The sequence below is a fragment of the Hyla sarda genome, chromosome 6 (genome assembly GCF_029499605.1).
Source record: "Hyla sarda isolate aHylSar1 chromosome 6, aHylSar1.hap1, whole genome shotgun sequence".
NCBI classification, from domain to species: Eukaryota; Metazoa; Chordata; class Amphibia; order Anura; family Hylidae; genus Hyla; species Hyla sarda.
Genome location: NC_079194.1, coordinates 67,977,620 through 67,998,041, shown reverse-complemented (window position 1 = coordinate 67,998,041; position 20,422 = coordinate 67,977,620). Strand labels below are relative to the sequence as shown.

Below are 20,422 nucleotides of genomic sequence, written 5' to 3'. Positions count from 1 at the left end.
TGCCTCCTGCTGTTGCAAAACTACAACTCCCAGCATGCCCGGACAGCCGAAGGCTGTCCGGGCATGCTGGGAGTTGTAGTTTTGCAACAGCTGGAGGCATCCTAGTTTGGAAACTGTGGCCTAACCCATGGGATTTCAGCTCTTTCTACATGTGTTGATCTCAGAAGATGTCCTGCAGAGTTCTGCGCTATCATGTTCCAGTGATAGAGAACCTGCGTTTGTTGCCATGAATAAGCTGCATTGTATTACTCTTCCCGTTTCATCTGCTTCCAGCGGACAGAGACTATTGTTAACTCTTTCTGTAAGCCTTTTGTATGCCAACTTTTTCCTTGTGCAGGAACAGATTTTAAATAATTTGACTATTTCTTCCTTTTGATATATAGCCCAAATGTGGATTTATCCCCTCTTCAGCCCATATCACGAAGGAGATAAAGAAGAAGACGTGTCGCTACTGTATGCATCAGCATCTGAAGGTGAGTCACTTGTAAGCGATACCTTCCACACGGCCCCAGGACCTCTGATAGATGGCTCCGCTCATTTCCATGTACTGTGCAAACAGCTCGCCAAGGTAAATAGTTGTCATTTGCCTGAGTATATGTTGGCACAGCAAGGTGGTTTTCCGAACAAACAGGGAAAGGATCTTGAGATCATTTGCATTTTTATGTCCCAGCTTTATTCAGACAATTAATGCACTGCTCTCATCCCATCCACTCCGAGCACATGCATGACCTGTGTGTATGAGCATACATGCGTTTTCAGTGGGGAAAGTGGCATAAGCTGCTGCCTGACTGCCACTGACTCTGACTTTTTTAAAATTCCACATTCCTGCCTGTTCTCTAAAGCTGATTTATGACGAAAGTTTACCTCTCAATTTAGTCATAAATCAGCTCAGATCATTCAGCAGAGCAGAGATAAGGTCTGGAGACCATGCCGTCAGCCAGCTTCTCTGACACACTTCACTCTGAAGACCAAGCAGTCTGCACAGTTTATGAAAAGGCTCAGGCTGCAGAAGAGAAACTGAGCAAAATATTTATCTGTCCGGAAATATATTGTATTTGCGTTATAGGTGCAAGTGTTTATCAGCAAAGACTTAAATCAGTGTTTCCCTTCCAGGGTGCCTCCAGCTGTTGCAAAACTACAACTCCCAGCATGTCCAGACAGCCTTTGGCATGCTGGGAGTTGTAGTTTTGCAACAGCTGGAGGCACCCTGGTTGGGAAACACTGACTTACATAATGGGACTGGTCGCTTGACACAAGGCCAGGAGAGAAAACACACAAAGCATGCACTTCTCATGACTCCCTATTGATTTGCTAGGGTCTAAAACTTGCAGAGAGCTCCTAAGCCTCCTCTAGAGGTGACTACTGGTATCGGAACACTTAGCACTTATAGGGTTTTTTCCATCTGGATTTTTATGTTTTATAAATGTCTGATAGAAGTGGGTCCACATACTCTGGGACCCATACCTCCCTTGAAATCTTCTGGCTGTATTTGGCTTTCCAACCTCTCCACCGCAGCCACAACCAGGTTAAACGTGCTGTTTTCTGCAACTTGCGGAACTCCCTTTTAAAGTGTTACCGTATTCCAGGAAAAAAACGTTTTATTATATATATCAACTGGCTCCAGAAAGTTAAACAGATATGTAAATTACTTTAATCCTTCCGATAATTATCAGCTGCTGAAGTTGAGTTGTTTTTTCTGTCTGGCAGCAGTGCTCTCTGCTGACACCTCTGTCTGTCTTGGGAACTGCACAGAGTAGAAGAAGTTTGCTATGGGGATTTGCTTCTACTCTGGACAGTTCCCGAGACAGGTGTCATCAGAGAGCACTTAGACACAAAAGAACAACTCAACTTCAGCAGCTCATAAGTACTGAAAGGATTTAGATTTTTTAATAGAAGTAATTTACAAATCTGTTTATCTTTCTGGAGCCAGTAGATAGATATATAGATATAGATTGACATATAGATATAGATATAGATATATAGTTTTTCCCTGGATAACCCCTTTAACCATAATGGGAGTTACATATACAGCGAAGCTCATGGTGCTAGGCATTTTTATGCATCTTTTATTAAAGTCAATGGAAGTTGTACAAACTAAAACAGCCCATTTGGCTCCTGACCACCTCCAGCAGCCATATGGGGGGAGGGGCCATCCATAACGTGAAAGGTTTAGGTCCCAGAGGTCAGACCCGCGTCCATATGGGGATTAGCCATAAATGTCCAGATGGGAGTTTCCCATTACCTACGTGACTATACGCAGGGAATTTGAAACTATTTCTCAAATAGAAGTTATATCACGAAGTGAACCAGCAGGTCAGTTTGGACATATTGGTCAAAAACAAAGATGTTTAAAGGGGTACTCCACTCTCCAGCTTTCCGAGCACTGATTTCACGCTGCGGGGGTTGGCCACGCCCTCATGATGTTGTGGCCACGCCCATTCTACGCAAGTCAATGGAAAGGGGCGTGACGGCTGTCAAGCCCCCTCCCATAGACTTGCATTAAGGGGGCATGGCCACAACATCACAAGGGGAGTGGCCAACCCCCGCAGTGCAAAAACAGCGTTCAGAACATTTAGTTCCAGCCGCTGGCCAGCTGAGTACCCTTTTAATAGTAAATAAGTCTATTGTGGAGTAAAGGTAGAAGTAGATGGTGAGGGAGGACATTGTGACTCCACTTCTCACATCCATACTTGAGCAGCTCAGAAAGTTTCCTCCGTGTTCATGTTGTCTACACATTTAGCATCTTGTTTCTTATCTCAACTTTTTTTTTTTTTTTTCTTTTATAGGTTGCCAAAGGAAAATGGAAGCGGATCAGCAAATACTGCCCTTTGGATCTCTTCTCGGGGTGCTTATACATTTATTTGTTTTCTGTATCAACTAATTTGTGTGTCACACAATAGTTCCGCTGATTAGTTTCTACACGGTGCAGTCACTCATTGCATGATGTCTGGGGAAGCTGCTTGCTTGAATGCTCCCGTGTTCTTTTATGTTGGTCTCTGAGGACCAGAGGGTCGGTCCTTACAGCGATAGAATGTTGACTGTTTCAACACAATAAAATTCCATAATGTTTTGGGTGATACAGTAGAACAGTGTTTCCCAACCAGGCTGCCTCCAGCTGTTGCAAAACTACATCTCCCAGCATGCCCGGACAGCCTTTGGCTGTCCGGGCATGCTGGGAGTTGTAGTTTTGCAACAGCTGGAGGCACCCTGGTTGGGAAACACTGCAGTAGAAACACGTGTCTGTCTTCAGTAATTTGAAAGCTAGTTGGAATCTATTATGGTGTACATGTGCTCACAATGGATTCTGCCATTGGAAAGTCCATTGCAGATTGTTGCTGCAGAACCGCACTCCCTCGTATTGCTGCTTTTTTTTTTTTATTAAATTTTTTTTATTCACTTTTCATAAAAAAAATAAGAATTTCCTTTTTCGACAGCGATAAGCAGAGGATGCATTTTGCCTTGATGAGTTTACTCCAGGAGTCTCAGAACAACTTAAAAATCTTCAAGGTACGTGACCTTTATATGCCGACTCTGGGTACCATTACTTGCTTTGAGTTCAGCCCATGGCTTATGTGTTTTTATTTTTATATATATATATATATATATAGAATGGAGAATTAATCTATGGCTGCCGGGATGACCAGGAGTACCTCTCAGACCTGAACGAGCTCGCTCGCCAATTGCGGCCATTTTTCTTCCCTGCTAGTGGATTGGTCGGTGTGCCTCAGAGCACAAAAAATGTCCTGAAAGAACTGATTCACGTGCTGACCACCACGCTGCTAAGTACCAGTGCGGACACCGGGCGAGCCGGGAACATGAAGCCCATCCCAGTGTCACAGGGAAGGAATTACTGCGAAGCGAGTCACTTCTGTACAGAGTATCTGAGAAGTGGTAAGAACGACAGTCACATGGACATTGCTCACTACTATGTAAAGGAACACTGTTGGATTAGATATAGATGAGCCTGTCAGTGCTTTATTCCATTTTCCCTATGGCACTTCAGGTATGTTTTTGAGTAGTTAATTGAACACATTCTTGACAGCATCATTAGAACTGGCCCTTAGTTTTTTAAGAAAATGTCCAAATGTAAGACCATGTCAATCACTTCAGCAGAACTGTACAACCATGAAAAACACGTTATACCAGATTGGCGTACTTTAGAGCTATTTGCTATAAATTGAGCAGAGTTCAGACGTAGTAAACCTATCATTACAGAAAGACTATTGACGCCAAAATCTCTCATATCTGTAAGAAAATTGTGTTAAGTGTACCTGCACTTTCAGAAGAATTTTAAAAACCTGCACAATTTTGTTACATTAGCCCATTAGAATGGGGACAAGGGTTTTTTCGTTTAGCATCCTGTCTATTGTGCGCAGATATTTCTCATTCTCTACATTTCAGGGGGTGGGACCATATCTGGGCTCTGTGCCCGAGCATTATAGTCCTGTATCTCTGGCACTCTCACTATAGAATGCATAGGGAGCACATGTTGACCGGGCTCCGTGCACAGGGAGATTTGGGTGCTGATATTTGGAGATTGTGTGGCGTCTCAGCAGATGGACCCACCACCCCCTCCAATGAAATGAATTGACACTTATCACCTATACTATAGATAGGGGTTAAGTTGGGGCTCATTTACATTGCCTTTCGGAGTACCGTCGGCAATCCGGTTAGAATGATGGGAGTTTTGCGGAGAAAAATAATTGTGCAAGCACTATTTTTTTTCTCAGCTGAATTGCTGTAAAATTACCGGATCACAGACAGATCCCAGGCAGTAGCTGTTTGCACCCGACCCATTTCAGGGTCCGTTTGGCTCAGGGGGATGATTGGTCCCTTAATGGGTCGGATGCAAATGGTAATGTTGAACCTAGCCTTATCCAGCGCTTTAAGCTGTGAACTGCTGTTGATAAGCAACGCAAGAGTCAACTGTCTGGAAGTTTAGAGGCGGTCTGGGATAAGAGAGAAGCTTTGATTTTTACCTTTTGGGCACAGCATGGACCCACTGGAGGAGGCAGACAAGCTCAGCTTGCATGCACACAATCCAGGCTTTTTCTTGCACATAGCACAAGCTAAGACCCACCCCACTCCCTGTGTTCTGTCTTGCCTTTGTTTTTATAGACAGGCTATCTAAGGCTAGGTTCATACTATGGAATCTTTGACAGCGAGCAAATATTCCACAATGTATTTTGTCTTGATTCTACTGAAAGAACAAACAAAAATGCTACAAAAAGTTTTCAAGGGCTGTGAGAAGTTTTCAGGGGTTAAAGAAACAGCAATACAGCCGTTACGTGAGAGTTTGGTTTTACACCTTTTCTGTGCAGTATTAATATCACAATTACTTTTATTTTGTGGGTTATTATGATTAGAGCAATAACAAAGTGATAGAATACAGCAAAAATAAATTAACAATTATAACAATAATATATATAATATAATATTTAAAAATTCTGAGAGCAAAATCCTTTTTATTTTCCACTGAGGGCATTAAGCTGGGGCTTGTTTTTTTACAGGACAAGTTGCAGTTTTCACTTTTGGGTTATATATGAAAAAACAGCAGTTCTGGTATTTTTATGGCACCAAGTGCAAAATAAGTAACATTAACATGATGCTTTTATTATTATATATATATATATATAATATATATATATATATATATATAATATATATATATATATATATATATATATATATATATATATTAATAATAATATATATATTTTTTTTTGTCCCACTATGGACTATGGTGCAGCATGGAAAGGAGTTAAGAGGATTTCTTGCGCTTTTCAATAGGAAATACTATTATTATTAAAACCTTTTTTGAACAACATTTCATCTAAAATTGACATAACTCAAAATCAATACATGACAATGTATTCTGAACTATGTCATGTTCTTCTCTCTTCTACCTCAAAGTCCTTTCTTGTCTCCTTGTAGTTGTAATTTGGGAGAGCTCATATATGTCAATGGGAAAACTACCTTTTACTTCTGTACGACAGATTATATTTATATATAGTGGACTTTTCCTTCAAAGGGGCACTCCGCTGTTCAGCGCTATGAACAAACTGTTCCGAGCACTGGAGCCCGGGAGCTTGTGATGTCATAGCCCCACCCCCTCATGATGTCATGCCCGCCCCCTCAATGCAAGTCTATGGGAGGGGGCGTGACAGCGTCACGCCCCCTCCCATAGACTTGCATTGAGGGGGTGGGTTGTGGTGTCACGAGGGGGCGGGGCTATGATGTCACAAGCTCTAGACTCCAGCGTTTGGAACAGTTTGTTCATAGCACTGAACAGCGGAGTGCCCCTTTAAGAAACCTAAGCACATTCATATTTCTCAGTGTTTTCATAACCGGTCAGGAACCCTTCCATAATTTTTGCAGACAGGAAGGAAGACGTCCCAGCTCTGTACTTACCATTTAATTGAAGCTTGGGATCCATGCAGTTAGCTGGGTGAGATCTTAGGACAAGGAGCCAAGCTTTGCTATGCATTGACCCGCCATGCCGACCACACACACACCTAGAGCAGTATACAGACAGTCCACAGCAATGAACACAGCTGACAGAGACCCTTCAATGTTTTCCTTCAGGTAAACACAAGATGGAGAGCACGGGGTTACCTAAAGGTTGCATCTTGTATAAGATGCTCCAGGCTCAGATGCTGGACATGCTGGACATTGAAGGGCTTCATCCTTTGTATAAGAGGGTAGAGAAGTATCTGGAAGAGTGCCCCGAGGAGAGGTAAGAATTGGTCTCTGATCTATCGGTTAGTCTTTCAGGCTCTTTACAGTCTTTACATTCCATAGATTATTTCGAATCAATGAGTAAGAAGAAAACAGGTCTGAAGGCCTCAGGCCGGGACACAACCTGTTATTAGCAGCATCTGGGGAGATTTATCAATGTCTTTGTGAGGGAGAAATCATTTAAAGGGGTACTCCGGCGCTTAGACATCTTATCCCCTATCCAAAGGATCGTCAAATATTTATATGGCAAATATTTATATGGCAAATATATATATATATATATTATGCTGTGCAATTTAGGGGGAGTGGCACCCTCTCTAGCCGTGCACCCCTCCCCTTTTTCACAGAAGGTTTTTAAATTGATAGTGAGTGAAATGAGTGTTTGGGTCCCATCCGAAATGGGCCACCTCCGCGTGGTGGATGGGGGACACATTTTGATCAAAAAGTTCGCTAAGCCTAAATTTTTTTTTGACGAAGAGTGCTGCTGCAACCTTCATATATCTATCTATCTATATCTAATTATATATATATATATATATATATATATAATATAATATAATATAATTTATTATATATTTTTTTGCGCATACTACTCGAAAATGTGGCACGTTTTTAGCCCCATACCCGCCCTTTCCAAGGCTATGCCTCTAAAAATGTGCACAATTAGTGCAAACAAGGTATAATTATTTTGAAAGAAGGTCCCCTACTCTGATTTTACCTACAGAAATGCTGCAAGTTTTCCTATGTAGAAAATCTGGAGCGCTTCCACTCTGTAAAATTTCACATTGTTTTTATTACAGAAAGGGTTAAATGGGCAAAATGCACTGCTTGGCCTTTTTCATGATGATGATCCTTCCAGTATTTGTGCCCTCAGGAGAGGGTGTCTCTGCATAGCATCCAGATCCGGCCTGTGTGTTATGTTGTCATTTTAGTTTTTAAAGGATTACCCTGAAGTTTTTCCCAGAACAAAGCCGTGTAGTTTGCCTCGTCCTTGTTGCCGCACCCTTTTGGATTTGGAAGAGAGACGACAGTGTTTATAGGAGAGGGATGGGTGTGGGAAATTCCTAATATAGCAGAGCAGGAAAGTGCACGGAGATCCAGGAAAGAGCGGGGAACCTGGAATAACAGATGTGACTATTACTGGACAGACACATTTCTCTGTAAACTCCCAGGCTTGATGGATGGTTTATGTCTATGCATCCTGTAGTGTCAGCCCAGGACAGAACCTGTGTACAGAAGCAGTGTCCTTCATTTGGTAATACTAGAGCTCAGTGGATTTGCCTATTTTTTTCAATTGGTGTGCCTCCAGGTGTTGCAAAAACTACAACTCCCAGCATGCCCAGACAGCCAAAGGCTGTCTGGGCATGCTGGGAGTTGTAGTTTTTGCAATAGCTGGCGGCACACTGGCCAGAAAACACAGGCCTATAGTATTCACTTCACGTACTGTTTATAGTCCACATATGAAATATCTGTAGTTCAGAGGTATACCACTAGATGGCAGTGCAGCACTATTTTCCAACAAGATTTTTACCATGTTGGCTGCTTCTAAAACTAGGGCAACTCACGTATGTCCGGCGTCAGTCAGTTGTTCCCACCGTTGTGTGCTAAAAACTGATCCTATTCATTTTAATAGGACAGTTCACAATCATCCGGCGTCTCTGTTTGAATAGAAAAAAAAAAGTCTACGGGTCACACGAAACGGATCCGCAGCGGATCCGCTGATAACTGACCCTGCAGTGTGCCTCGTGTCTCCAGCTGTGTTTGCCTGTTCATAGCAGCAGGCCGCCGCTACAAACAGACACACAGCGATCTGCCGCGCGCATGCGCAGTGTACCCGCAGACATTGCAGCTGCTCCCTGGTGGCATTGTAATGTGTGTGATTTACACTGCTCATGCACGCGGCAATTCACAGAACACGGTCTGCTGCTACGAGGAGGCACAGCTGGAGGCACACTGTAAGGTCCATCGTCGGCGGATCCGCAGCGTAAAATACGGTGCGCATCCATTCTGTGTACGTTCACATGTACAGGATCTGCTGCATATTTTGTGCAGCTGATTTTGCTACCCAATAACTTCATTGGGTAGCAAAATCAGCTGCAGAAATATGCAGCAAAAATATGCAGCAGATCCTGTACGTGTGAACGTACCCTTAGACGACTACTTTTTCTATTTTTCTTCTTTTTTTTTTCTATCCAATTCTGATCAAACATGCAGGTCTTTGTTCACATTGCTGCAATTTAATTCTGTATAGAGCTGTTTGAACAAGGCTGTCCAAACTGCGACCATCCAGCTGTTATAAAACTACAACTCCCAGCATGCCCACACAGCGGCTGACTGGGAGTTGTAGTTTTGCAACAGCTGGAGGTACCATAGGTTGGACACCACAGATTTATAGAAACATATATGATAGCTTGCTGTCGGGAATACAGGTGGGACCTCTCCTAATTCTGTTCCAAGCTTTGTACTACAGGCTACAGAATTTAAAGGGGTACTCCGGTGGAAAACATTGTTTTTTTGAATCAACTGGTGCCAGAAAGTTAGAGATTTGTAAATGACTTCTATGAAAAAATCTTTACTCTTCCAGTACTTTTAAGCAGCTGTATGCTACATAGGAAAGTTATTTTCTTTTTTTTGTTTCTTTTTTGCCTTATCCACAGTGCTCTCTGCTGACACCTCTGTCCATGTAAGGAACTGTCCAGAGCAGCACAGCTATGCTATGAGGATTTTCTCCTGCTCCGGACAGTTCCTGATACGGGCATCAGGTGTCAGCAGAGAGCACTGTGGACAAGACAAAAAACAAATTCAAAAAGAAAATAATTTCCTCTGTAGCATACAGCTGCTAAAAAATACTGGAAGGATAAAGATTTTTTGATAGAAGTCATTTACAAATCTGTTTAACTTTCTGGCACCAGTTCATTAAAAAAAAAAAAAAAAAAAAAGTGTTCCACCGCAGTACCCCTTTAATGCCCAGCACAGAAATGATCCAGTCCAGTCTGTCCCGTCGCTTAGACCAGGGTTTCCAAAACATTGTGCCTCCAGCTGTTGCAAACCTACAACTCCCGGCATCCGATTGCTGATAAAGTATGTCAGTCTTAAAAGGGTTGTCTCATGATGACAGACCTCGTACTTCTCCCTATCAAGGCATATGGATATCATAATGCTTTCTAACCCTATAGTGTAGGAACTATGATGACTAAATCAACCATTAGTTGGTCGTATTTTATGTTGCGTATTTTGGATTGGACAATGGGCATCGGAGCCAAGGAAAGCACAGCTGTACATCATTCTGTTTGTCGCATGCGTTTCCTTTCCAGAAGTACTTTACTATTGGATGGACCGTATGATGAAACCTTCTTTGAGAGGCTAAAGGATCTGTCACTGGAAGATGATGGCAGTGTGGAGTATGCAGTAACTAAGGTAAGACAACCCTGCTATTGGCCATTGGGGAGGCTGCCATGGTGTTCACGTAAATGTGTTCACCAGGGACCAGCGCACCAGTGATGTAGACAGATCTGTATCATAATAAAATATTAAGAATGTATAATTTAGTGTTTTCCAAGCAGGAAGCCTCCAGCTGTTGTAAAACTACAACTCCCAGCATGCCCGGACAGCCTTCGGCTGTCCGGGCATGCTGGGAGTTATAGTTTTGCAACAGCTGGAGGCATCCTACTTGGGGAAACACTGGTGTATTTAAATACTGAACCCTTATAGCTGTTGTCCCAGCTGACTTTTATGTATAGACTTATTTTCAGGCAGTGCTCTATATGGAAAAAAAAATGATGCAAAAAAATTTCTTGCACCCAGAAGGATTTTATTTTAGCCAAACCAGCATCTCCTCCAAAAGGAAGCGTCGCCCATACAGCCAATTTGGGGTATTTTGTTGGTACCCCTACTCCCAGTTGTCATCCACTGCAACTATAAACTATCCCTATAAACTCGACTTTACGCAGCATTTTAACCCCTTCCTGACTCATGACATACATGTACGTCATGACCGGGGAGCTTTTCCCGACCTATAACATACATGTACGTCATGCAGATACATGTCGCTAATTGCTGCATTGGTAAGATGGTGGTTATCTCTGATGGTCAGCCATCTTACCTTGGGACCCAGGGGAGTTTTGTCCCCCTCCCACCAATGCCAACCCCTTTACCACAATCGCTGCCATCAGCTAGTCAAATCTGACTAGCTGATGGCAGCATTTCGCTTGGAAAATCCTGTTACCCTGCCTGGTAACGGGAGTCATCGGTGGTGTTAGGTGCTGTAGAACACCGCACCAATCACCACCGGTGTTTACATTAGGCAGTTCTTTTCCGGAAGGACCGCACCAATCGCAGCCATACCACCTAATGTAAAGAATAAACACCGCTCTGCTCGCCTTCATTCTGTCTCCCCTTGGTGAGCAGAGCGGTGTAGAAGTCAGCCTAAGAAGAAAGTCCAGTGTCCCCAGTGTCCTACTGGAGTCTCCCTGTCCTGTCTGTGGAGCTCCGGCTGCTTGTTCTCCGTCCTTTGTCATCTTCCTTCTATTTTTTCTTCCTTGCTATTTAGCTCCCCCTACAGTTCAAAGTCTGCTACTACATTCTCCCTGTAGTGCTGCTTCCGTTTTTTTTTTTTTTGTTTCTGTTGTAAAAATAAATAAAAAAGAATTAGTAGTTAGGGGTTTAGGTTCCTGTGGATAGGTAGGTTGTTAGGGTGGCGGACGTCTAGGTTAGGCAAATAGGAGTTGGCGTCCATTTTTTTAATTTAATAAATCTATTTTAGTTTAGGAGTTTAGGTTCCAGTTACAGGCAGTTAGGGTGACAACATTTAGGCTAGGTGATAGGAATTGGCACTGTCTGTATTTTTTAATTTTTTTTCAAGAAAATAAAAAAATAAAAATTTGGTTCATTTGGGTTCTTATGGGTAGGGCATTAGGGACATTTAAGGGAAAAAAAAATCGAAGTTCTTATATTTTTCACACCCCTCACATGTGTTAAATCACCGCATACACCCCGACCATGTCCCGACCAACTCGGTCAGTGCAAAGGGTGTTTACAGTGGCGGAGGCGTAAACATTCTTGCCTCTGATACTGAGACGACCAGTGAGGCAGAAGGGGAATACGCCCCATTCCTCTTGCCATTCTCCTCCAGTAGTGATGAGGAACCGTGACAAAGGCGTCGCAGGACACTGCTTGAGCCAGCACCCGAAACAAGTGACCCTGTGTGGACCCCAGTCCCAGAAAATTATGAGGTCCAGATTCTTGAGTCCGTGGCCAGCTCAGGAATCCAGTTCAGTACAGATGGCCTTACTGAAATTGATTATTTAAAAAAATAAAATTTCGTATGAATTGGTCAACATGATTGTACAACAGACCAATTTATATGCCCAATAATGTTTGGCCCAGAACCTCACTTCATCATTTTCAAACTGGACCCCCGTCACTTCTGATAAAATTTTGGGGCCTTGTTCTCCACATGGGCATAGTGAAAAAGCCAGAAACGAGGCAGTATTGGAGTGCAGACATTCTGTACCACACCCCACTGTACAGCAACCCCATTCTCCGCAAAAAAAATGTAAGACAATCCTGAAATCCCTCCATTACAATGATAATACCCCTTGCCCACCCCCAAATGACCCCTCTTTTGATCGCCTCTATAAACTTCGGCCAATAATTGACCATTTCAGTGCCAAGTTTTCAGAGGCATACATCCAGAAAAGGACATTTGTGTGGATGAATCCCTAGTCCACTTTAAAGACCGGCTTAAATTCCATCAGTATCTGCCCAAGAAGAGGGCCAGGTAAGGAATTAAATTGTATAAACTGTGCGAAAGCATCTCTGGGTACACTCATAAATTTAAAGTGTAGCAAGGGAAAGACAGCATTACTGCGCCCCCCGAATGCCTCCCCCCCCCTTCTTGGAGTAAGAGGAGAAATTGTCTGGGACATGGTGCACCCACTTTTAGACAAAGGTTATCCCCTTTAACCGTATTTTTCGCCCTATAGGATGCACCGGCATATAAGACGCACCCAATTTATAGGTGCAAAATCTAAAAAAATAAAGATTTTGAACCCAATAGTGGTATTCAACCTGCGGACCTCCAGATGTTGCAAAACTAAAACTCCCAGCATGCCCGGACAGCCGTTGGCTGTCCGGGCATGCTGGGAGTTGTAGTTTTGCAACATCTGGAGGTCCGCAGATTGAAGACCACTGCTGCCGGCCGGGTATCCTCGCTCTCCGTCGCCACCATCACGTCGTTACGCGCGACGACGTGATGACGAGGAAGGAGAGCGCCGGCCATACAGGGGATCCCTGAACGGAGAAGACACCGAGGAGGCAGGTAAGGTCCCTCCCGGTGTCCTGTAAGCACTAACCCGGCTATTCAGTCCTGCTGTTCGGGACCGCCGCGGTGAAATTGCGGCGGTCCCGAACAGCCCGACTGAGCAGCCGGGTTAGTGTCACTTTCCCTTCAGATGCACTGGTCAGCTTTGATCGCCGCGTCTGAAGGGTTAATACAGGGCATCACCGCGATCGGTGATGTCCTGTATTAGCCGCGGGTCCCGGCCGTTGATGGCCGCAGGGACCGCCGCGATAGGGGTGTATTCGCCGTATAAGACGCACCGACTTTTTACCCCCAGTTTTGGAGAAGAAAGTGCGTCTTATACGGCGAAAAAATACGGTATATGGACAATTTTTATTCAAGTCTGCCTCTCTTCCAGTGCCCTGCTGCCAGAGCTACTGTCTCCTGTGGTTCTGTGCGCAAGAACCAGCGAGGCCTCCCCAAAACACATGTTGCGCAACTACTGCCAAGAGGCGAGAGCTGGGCACTTTGCAGCAATAACCTCTTGCTGCTAAAATATAAAGACAAACGAGAGGTCCTTATATTGACATCCATCCATGGCAGCGGCTCCACCCCTGTCCCTGTTCGCGGCACAAGTTCCACAGTCTTCAAGCCAGATTGAATTCTGCATTATAACAAATACATAGGAGGGGGGGGTGGATTTATCCGATCAAGTCCTCAAACCGTACAGTGCCATGAGAAAAACAAAGGCCTGGTACATAAAGCTCGTGGTGCACGTTGTGCAGATGGCACTGTACTATTCATATGTGCCATCATGTAATGCAGGTGGGACAGGGACATTTCTTGATTTTCAATAAATTGTAATTAAGGCCCTCATTTTTGGACACAGGGAGGGGAGCGCCCCAGTACCTCATCAGCGGGGTATAACCGTATAGTACCTGGCCAACATTTTCCCAATGTTATCCCCTCTAGTGGAAAAAGGGAAGGACCCAAAAAAAATTCTGCTACAAAAAAGGCATCACCAGTTTCCACTGTGAAACTTGCCCCGAAAATCCTGGCCTGTGCATAAGATTGTTTCAAGGAGTTCCACAAATTCCTAAATTAACTTTTTTAACCGTGCGATCATCTTTTTATCCCCATTCTCTGCAGTTTCTTTACACTCCCACAAATCCAACCTTAATTTAGCACCCATAAACCATTCCGTTAATCATTTTAATTTCATCCCAAAACCATTCCAGCTAAATCTGTGTCAGCTAAGCACAATGTATTTGGCACCTAGATGGCAGATCTGTGATCCAATTACAACTTTCCTTTTGCATTAGCTTTTAGAAAACCTCTGTTAGATCAAAATGCTCACTACCTCCTTATATGAATTCCTTGACGGGTGGAGATTCTTAAATGGGGTCACTTCTCTGTGGTTTCTACAGTAATAGTTCCCCAATCAATCTGCAAAATTAACATTGTACCCCAAAAGCGTGCCTGCAAACCTTGTACTCTAGTAGGTCCTGGACAGTCCTTCAGTTCTGAGCCCTGCCATGTGCCCAAACTGCATAGACCATTCTAATATTTGGTATTGCTGTATCCAGGAGAACCCCCATAACAATTCCAGGGGTGTAAGTCTCCGATAGTGCAAGCTAAGCACAACGTATTAGGCACGTAGATGGCATATCTGTCATACAATCACAACTTTTCTTCTGCACAATCCCTCATTAGCTTTTAGAAAACCTCTGTTGGATCAAAATGCTCACTACCTCCTTATATGAATTCCTTGATGGGTGGAGAGTCTAAAATAGGGTCACTGCTCTGTGATTTCCACAATTTTTACCCATTAAAGCTTCTGCAATAACTATGCCCAAAGTAGACCTGAACCTGGGATTGGGCCCCTGCCGTCTGCTCAGTCCAAAAATAACATGCCACAAATGGGGTACTGGCGTATTTAGGAGAAGGTGGGTAACAAAGTTTGGGGTGCATAGCAAAGAAGTGTAGGGTCTGGCACCACCGATATCACTAAGCCGTTATGTGAGTGGACGAGTACAAAGTTTGGGGTGCTATTATTATTCCTGTGTTCTTTGTGAAAATTAGCCTCCTTGTGCAAAATGTCCCATTTGGGCATAAAAATTATAAATTTTATTTTCACTGCCTAAGGTTAAAAACTTTCCTCAAACACCTGTGGGGTCAAAATGCTTGCTACCCCATAAATGAATTCACGGAGGGGTGCAGTTTCCAAAATGGGGCCATTTGTGTTTTTTTTTTCACTGTACTGGTACCACGGTTGGCACTGAAAAATATCCTAGAAAAAAGGAGGTGTCAAAACCCACTAGGTGCTTTATCATTAGGCCTGTGTGTGGGTCAGGGAGCACACTAGAAGGACACGAGATATTTCTAAAATCTGTAGAATTGGGTAAATACCGGTACATGTAAATTTGCATTGTTTTGGTAATACCTTCCATTTTACAGAATTATTTTTTTTTAAATGCTAAAATACATTTGAAATAAAAAAATGTCCCTTCACTTTGCTTAATTCTTGTGAACCACCTAAAGGGTTAATACACTTTGTCATTCTGAATACTTTGGGGAATGTAGTTTTTAAAATGGGGTGATTTATAGGGGGTGTTTAGCATTTAGTATTAAAGTGGTCACTAAAAGAATGTGAAAAATTCTCCTAATATTATAAGCTTTCTAATGTCCTAAAAAAGTAAAATAATGTATAACAAATAAAAACTATTTAAAAAAAAGACCTATTGTAGATGTGAAAGAATAACTAAATGTATTTGGCCTGACTATTTCTCTTACAATTTTTTGCAATATTCACAAAAATCAATCAATATAAAATCACTACTAATATAAAGTACAATATGCCAGGAAAAAACTGTCTCAAAATCGGATTGTCCAGTAAAAGCATTCCAAAGTTATTACCACATAAAGAGACACATGGCAGATAAAAAAAAAAAAAAAAAAAAAAAAAAAACTAGCTGGGTTATAGAGGCCAAAACTAGCTGGGTCTGAAGGGGTTAATCTTGCACATGTCTTCTGCCTTCCAGATTCAGCAGTATCGAGTCGCCATGACGGCCAAGGACTGTTCAGTAATGATCGCCCTCTCCCCCGCAGTTCCGGAGGAATGGTAAGAGCCAACCATTCATGTGGTTAGTCATTGGTCGGACTGCCTTACGTCACATAAAGTATTCCAGTGTTTACCAAGCAGGGTGCCTCCAGATGTGGCAAAACTACAACTCCCAGCATGCCCGGGCAGCCGATGGCTGTCCAGGCATGCTGATAGTTGCAGTTTGCAACAGCTGGAGGCACCCTGCTTGGGAAACACTGCAGTAGATGTATGGCAGTGATATGGGGCTTCTTACAATATCCTAGGACTAGTAGTTGATTAGTGATGACCACTAGATGTGAGCAGATTTCTTATAGCTAAATTTACTTGTGCAGTATTTACTAGACTTGCATAAAGCTACCAGTGAAGGAAGATCAGCGTGTAAGAGGATGGATGGCGGTATAGATGAACCTGATATTGTTGAGGGGATTATCCAGAAATAGAACACCAGAGCTAATTTCTTCCTAAAACAGCACCACCCCTGTCCTCAGGTTGTGTGTGGTATTACAACTTGGCTCCATTCACTTCAATGGAACTGAGCTGCAAGACCACAGACAACCTGAGGCCAGGGGTGGTGCCCGTTTTTAGAACAAATCATTTCTGTTTATCTAGTGCTGGAAAACCCACTTTAAAGGGGTACTATGGAGGGAAAAAATGTTTTCATATCATCTGGTGGCAGAAAGTTAAACAGATGTGTACTTCTATTTAAAATCTCTCTTAAAGGGGTACTCCGCTGCTCAGCGTTCGGAACAAATTGTTCCAAATGCTGGAGCTGGGAGCTCGTGATGTCATAGCCCCGCACCCTCATGACTTTACACAATGCCCACTCAATGCAAGTCTATGGGAGAGGGTGTGACAGCGTCACGCCCCCTCCCATAGACTTGCATTGAGGGTGTGTGGCTATGACGTCACGAGCTGCCGTCACCGGCTCCAGCATTTGGAACAGTTTATTCCAAAAGCTGAGCAGCGGAGTACCCCTTTAATCCTTCCAGTACTTATCAGCTCCTGTATACTACAGAGGAAGTTGTATAGTTCTTTTCTGTCTGACCACAGTGCTCTCTGCTGACATCCCTGTCCGTGTCAGGAACTGTCCAGGGCAGGAGAGGTTTGCTATGGGGATTTACTCCTACTCTGGACAGTTCCTGACACGGACAGAGGTGTCAGCAGAGAGCACTGTGGTCAGACTGGAAAGAACTACACAACTTTCCGAGAAGATTGTAGATGGATATTAGACAGTAAACCCTTAAAGGACAACTGTAGTGCAACACTTTTATATATTCCTGTGCCCGAGCCTCAAAAATAAACAAAATAAACTTTAACTCACCTTCCTACGAGTCCCCGTTGGTCCGGCACAGGCCTCACGGTCCGGCAGTGCTGACCTCCTTCCACTTCCTGGGGACGGGGACGCTGCAGAGCCGTCGGGTCGGTGATAGGCTGAGCCCACTGTCATGTAAGAAGCCGGTCAGAGCTCCATACATGACAGTGGGCTCAGCCTGTCACCAGCCGGGGCGGGACATCGCTGCGATCGGTGATACGCCGACGGTTCTGCAGCCTCCCCGTCCCCAGGAAGTGGAAGGAGGTCAGCACTGCCGGGCCGTGAGGCCTGTGCCGGACCAACGGGGGCTCGTAGGAAGGTGAGTTAAAGTTTATTGTTTGTTTTTGAGGCCTGGGCACAGGAATATATAAGTGTACCACTACAGTTGTCCTTTAATGTGACATGACATAGTGTGACACGTTCTGACATAGGTCAGTGTTGCAGATGATTGGTATTAGTAAGTGTTCATCCCTCATCTACTTACATAACTTGTCTCTCGTCTCAGCTTTGAGTCAAGACCTCTTATAAAAGCCTCAAGATCCAGCTTCATGTATTCCGTTTCCATCCTGGACTTGGACCTAAAGCCCTATGAGAACATACCGTACCAGTACAAGCGGGACAGTAAGATTGTGAACCATTACCTGAAGAGCATGCAGACTCGGGAGGAGCCGAGCACATCACTCATCTTTCCTGAGAGTGAAGACTGCACCCTGCTCCTGCACCAAGTATAGTTCAGCCATGGTCTTTATTAGCGGTGAATGCTGCTGCGTCATGCTGTCACGTTGGCGCTCTGCCTCGCATGCCGGATCAGCAAGACGCACTCTTTTTTTTTTTTTTTTGTAATGCGGAGGCCATGCTTATTCATCTTGACGTGTGAATTTCTGAGAACCATGACCAGGAACGGCTCATTGCTGCACGGTGCACACTGTATATAAAGCCTTCGCCTCTGGTGGTTTGATACCTGAAGAAAAAAACTACAACCTATTTGTAAAGTTTATAAAGATAAGAAAACCTTTTCATACCGAGGAAGGACGAGCTGCCATTAGACAAATCCTGGTCCTTTGCATTCATTCTGCTGCTTTCATATAGAGTGCCTAAGGGGAGGTCCAGGCATACCTCGAAAAACTGAGCCTTATGCAAAGGTCCGTGCTGTATCAGGGTAATGACACGTAGGACTCTTCACAGGCTGCGGTTTTATACAATGTGCAATGAAAACAGATTGGATTTCCTTAATGTGTATAGGCTGTAGAAGCCATTTTTTTATTTTTTTTTATTTTCAATTCCAGAAATGGTTTTTGTCTGCGAACGTCCTATGAAGAAGTGAAGAAACCCGGACTGCGTCCATGAACCCCTTTCATTGTTCTTCCAGTCCCAATATGTGTTTTGTTCTTTACTAGGAAAGAATTTATTAGGTGTCTATGTAAGTTTACTGGAAAGTCCCTCGGCATTGACGCTGCCAGAGGTAAAGTCTTAGCATATTTTAAGTTCATGACCCCCCAATGAATTGTATGTGGGAACAATGAATTCACACACTGTTCCATTTTCTCGTGAGGCAGCAATGAGCCTTATATTGGTTGCTAATACCTCATACCTCTGAACTAGACAGTGACGTCTTCATTCTTATATCAGGGGGGTAGCTGCAAACTTTCCCATGATGCATTGTAATGTAGACATGTATTCTGCCGTCCTGTTAGGTCAGGGTTTCCCAACCAGGGTGCCTCCAGCTGTTGCAAAACTACAACTCCCAGCATGCCTGGACAGCCTCCGGCTGTCCAGGCATGCTGGGAGTTGTAGTTTTGCAACAGCTGGAGGCACCCTGGTTGGGAAACACTGCCTTAGGTGCTGGTTATATTGTATAACTTGAATTTGTAGCTCAATGACTCGAATATTTAAAGGGGTAGTCCAGTGGTGAAAAACTTATCCCCTATCCTAAGGCTAGGGGATAAGTTTGAGATCGCGGGGGGTCCGACCACTGGGGCCCCCTGCGATCTCTCTGTACGGGGGCCAGGCTCTCCGGCCAGATAGCGGGTGTTGACCTCCGCACGAAGCGGCGGCTGGCATGCCCCCTCAATACATCTCTATGGCAGAGCCAGAGATTGCCGAAGGCAGCGCTTCGGCTCTGCCATAGAGTTGTATGGAGGGGGCTGTCGGGGCTCCGTACAGGAGATCGCAGGGGGCCCCAGCGGTCGGACCCCCCCACGATCTCAAACTTATCCCCTATCCTTAGGATAGGGGATAAGTTGTTCACCACTGGGTCACCACTGGACCACTCCTTTAAGGGTTTCTACAGGATTAGAAATAAACATTTGTCCTATTGTCATTAGTATTGAAGTTGACTTTTTTTTTTTCTTCCATTCTCTCTAATCCTGAATAAACCCTTTTCAAGGGGTATTCCATGATTTTCTTCTTCAGCCTTTAAAGGGGTACTCCGGTGAAAAACTTTTTTTTTTTAGTTTTTCACTGGAGTGCCCCTTTAACCCATGATGCCAGGTTATAATACTGTGTAACTTGCTTCTATTACCATGCGCTGCTTTGTCCCATTTTTAGGCACGAGAGCCACACCCAGAAGACCTGAAGTGTAAGGCCAGGTTCACACTACTGAATTTCCGCCTGCAATTCCGCTTTGAAATTGCAGGCAGAAATTCTGCATGCTAAAATGTATAGTGTAGTGAATGGGTTTCCGTTCACAAATTCCGCTTCACAAATTCCGAAGTGTGAATTAGTGAACAGAAAATCTGCTTGAAAATTTCCCCCTGAATAATGGCGGTGCTCTTTCTTCAGGCGGAAATACTGACAGAACACATTGCAGTCTATTGGAGACTGCAGTGTTCGCGTGGTCCTAGCGAACGACTGATTCAGTCGGCGCTGGCCGCACTCGGGATCTCCGGGCGGAAATTTTCTGTCCGGAGATTCCGCAGTGTGAACCTAGCCTAAGTCTTTCCCAGCATTCCATGCAGCCAGAGATGTCATAGGTCACATGGTTTACAGG

General features: G+C 44.0%; 1 protein-coding gene across 1 annotated transcript in view; it reads left to right on the top strand.

Moving 5' to 3' along the window:
- IPPK (inositol-pentakisphosphate 2-kinase) overlaps positions 1–19,158 on the top strand; it is a 91,755-nt gene extending 72,597 nt beyond the window's left edge. Inside the window, exons 7-14 of the mRNA XM_056524051.1 lie at positions 384–473; positions 2,787–2,845; positions 3,435–3,507; positions 3,609–3,891; positions 6,586–6,736; positions 10,053–10,155; positions 16,060–16,139; positions 17,939–19,158. Of these exons, the coding sequence (XP_056380026.1) occupies positions 384–473; positions 2,787–2,845; positions 3,435–3,507; positions 3,609–3,891; positions 6,586–6,736; positions 10,053–10,155; positions 16,060–16,139; positions 17,939–18,164 (1,065 nt within the window). The 3' untranslated portion in view covers positions 18,165–19,158. The remainder of the gene's footprint in view (positions 1–383; positions 474–2,786; positions 2,846–3,434; positions 3,508–3,608; positions 3,892–6,585; positions 6,737–10,052; positions 10,156–16,059; positions 16,140–17,938) is intronic.
- The last annotated feature ends 1,264 nt before the right edge of the window (positions 19,159–20,422 follow it).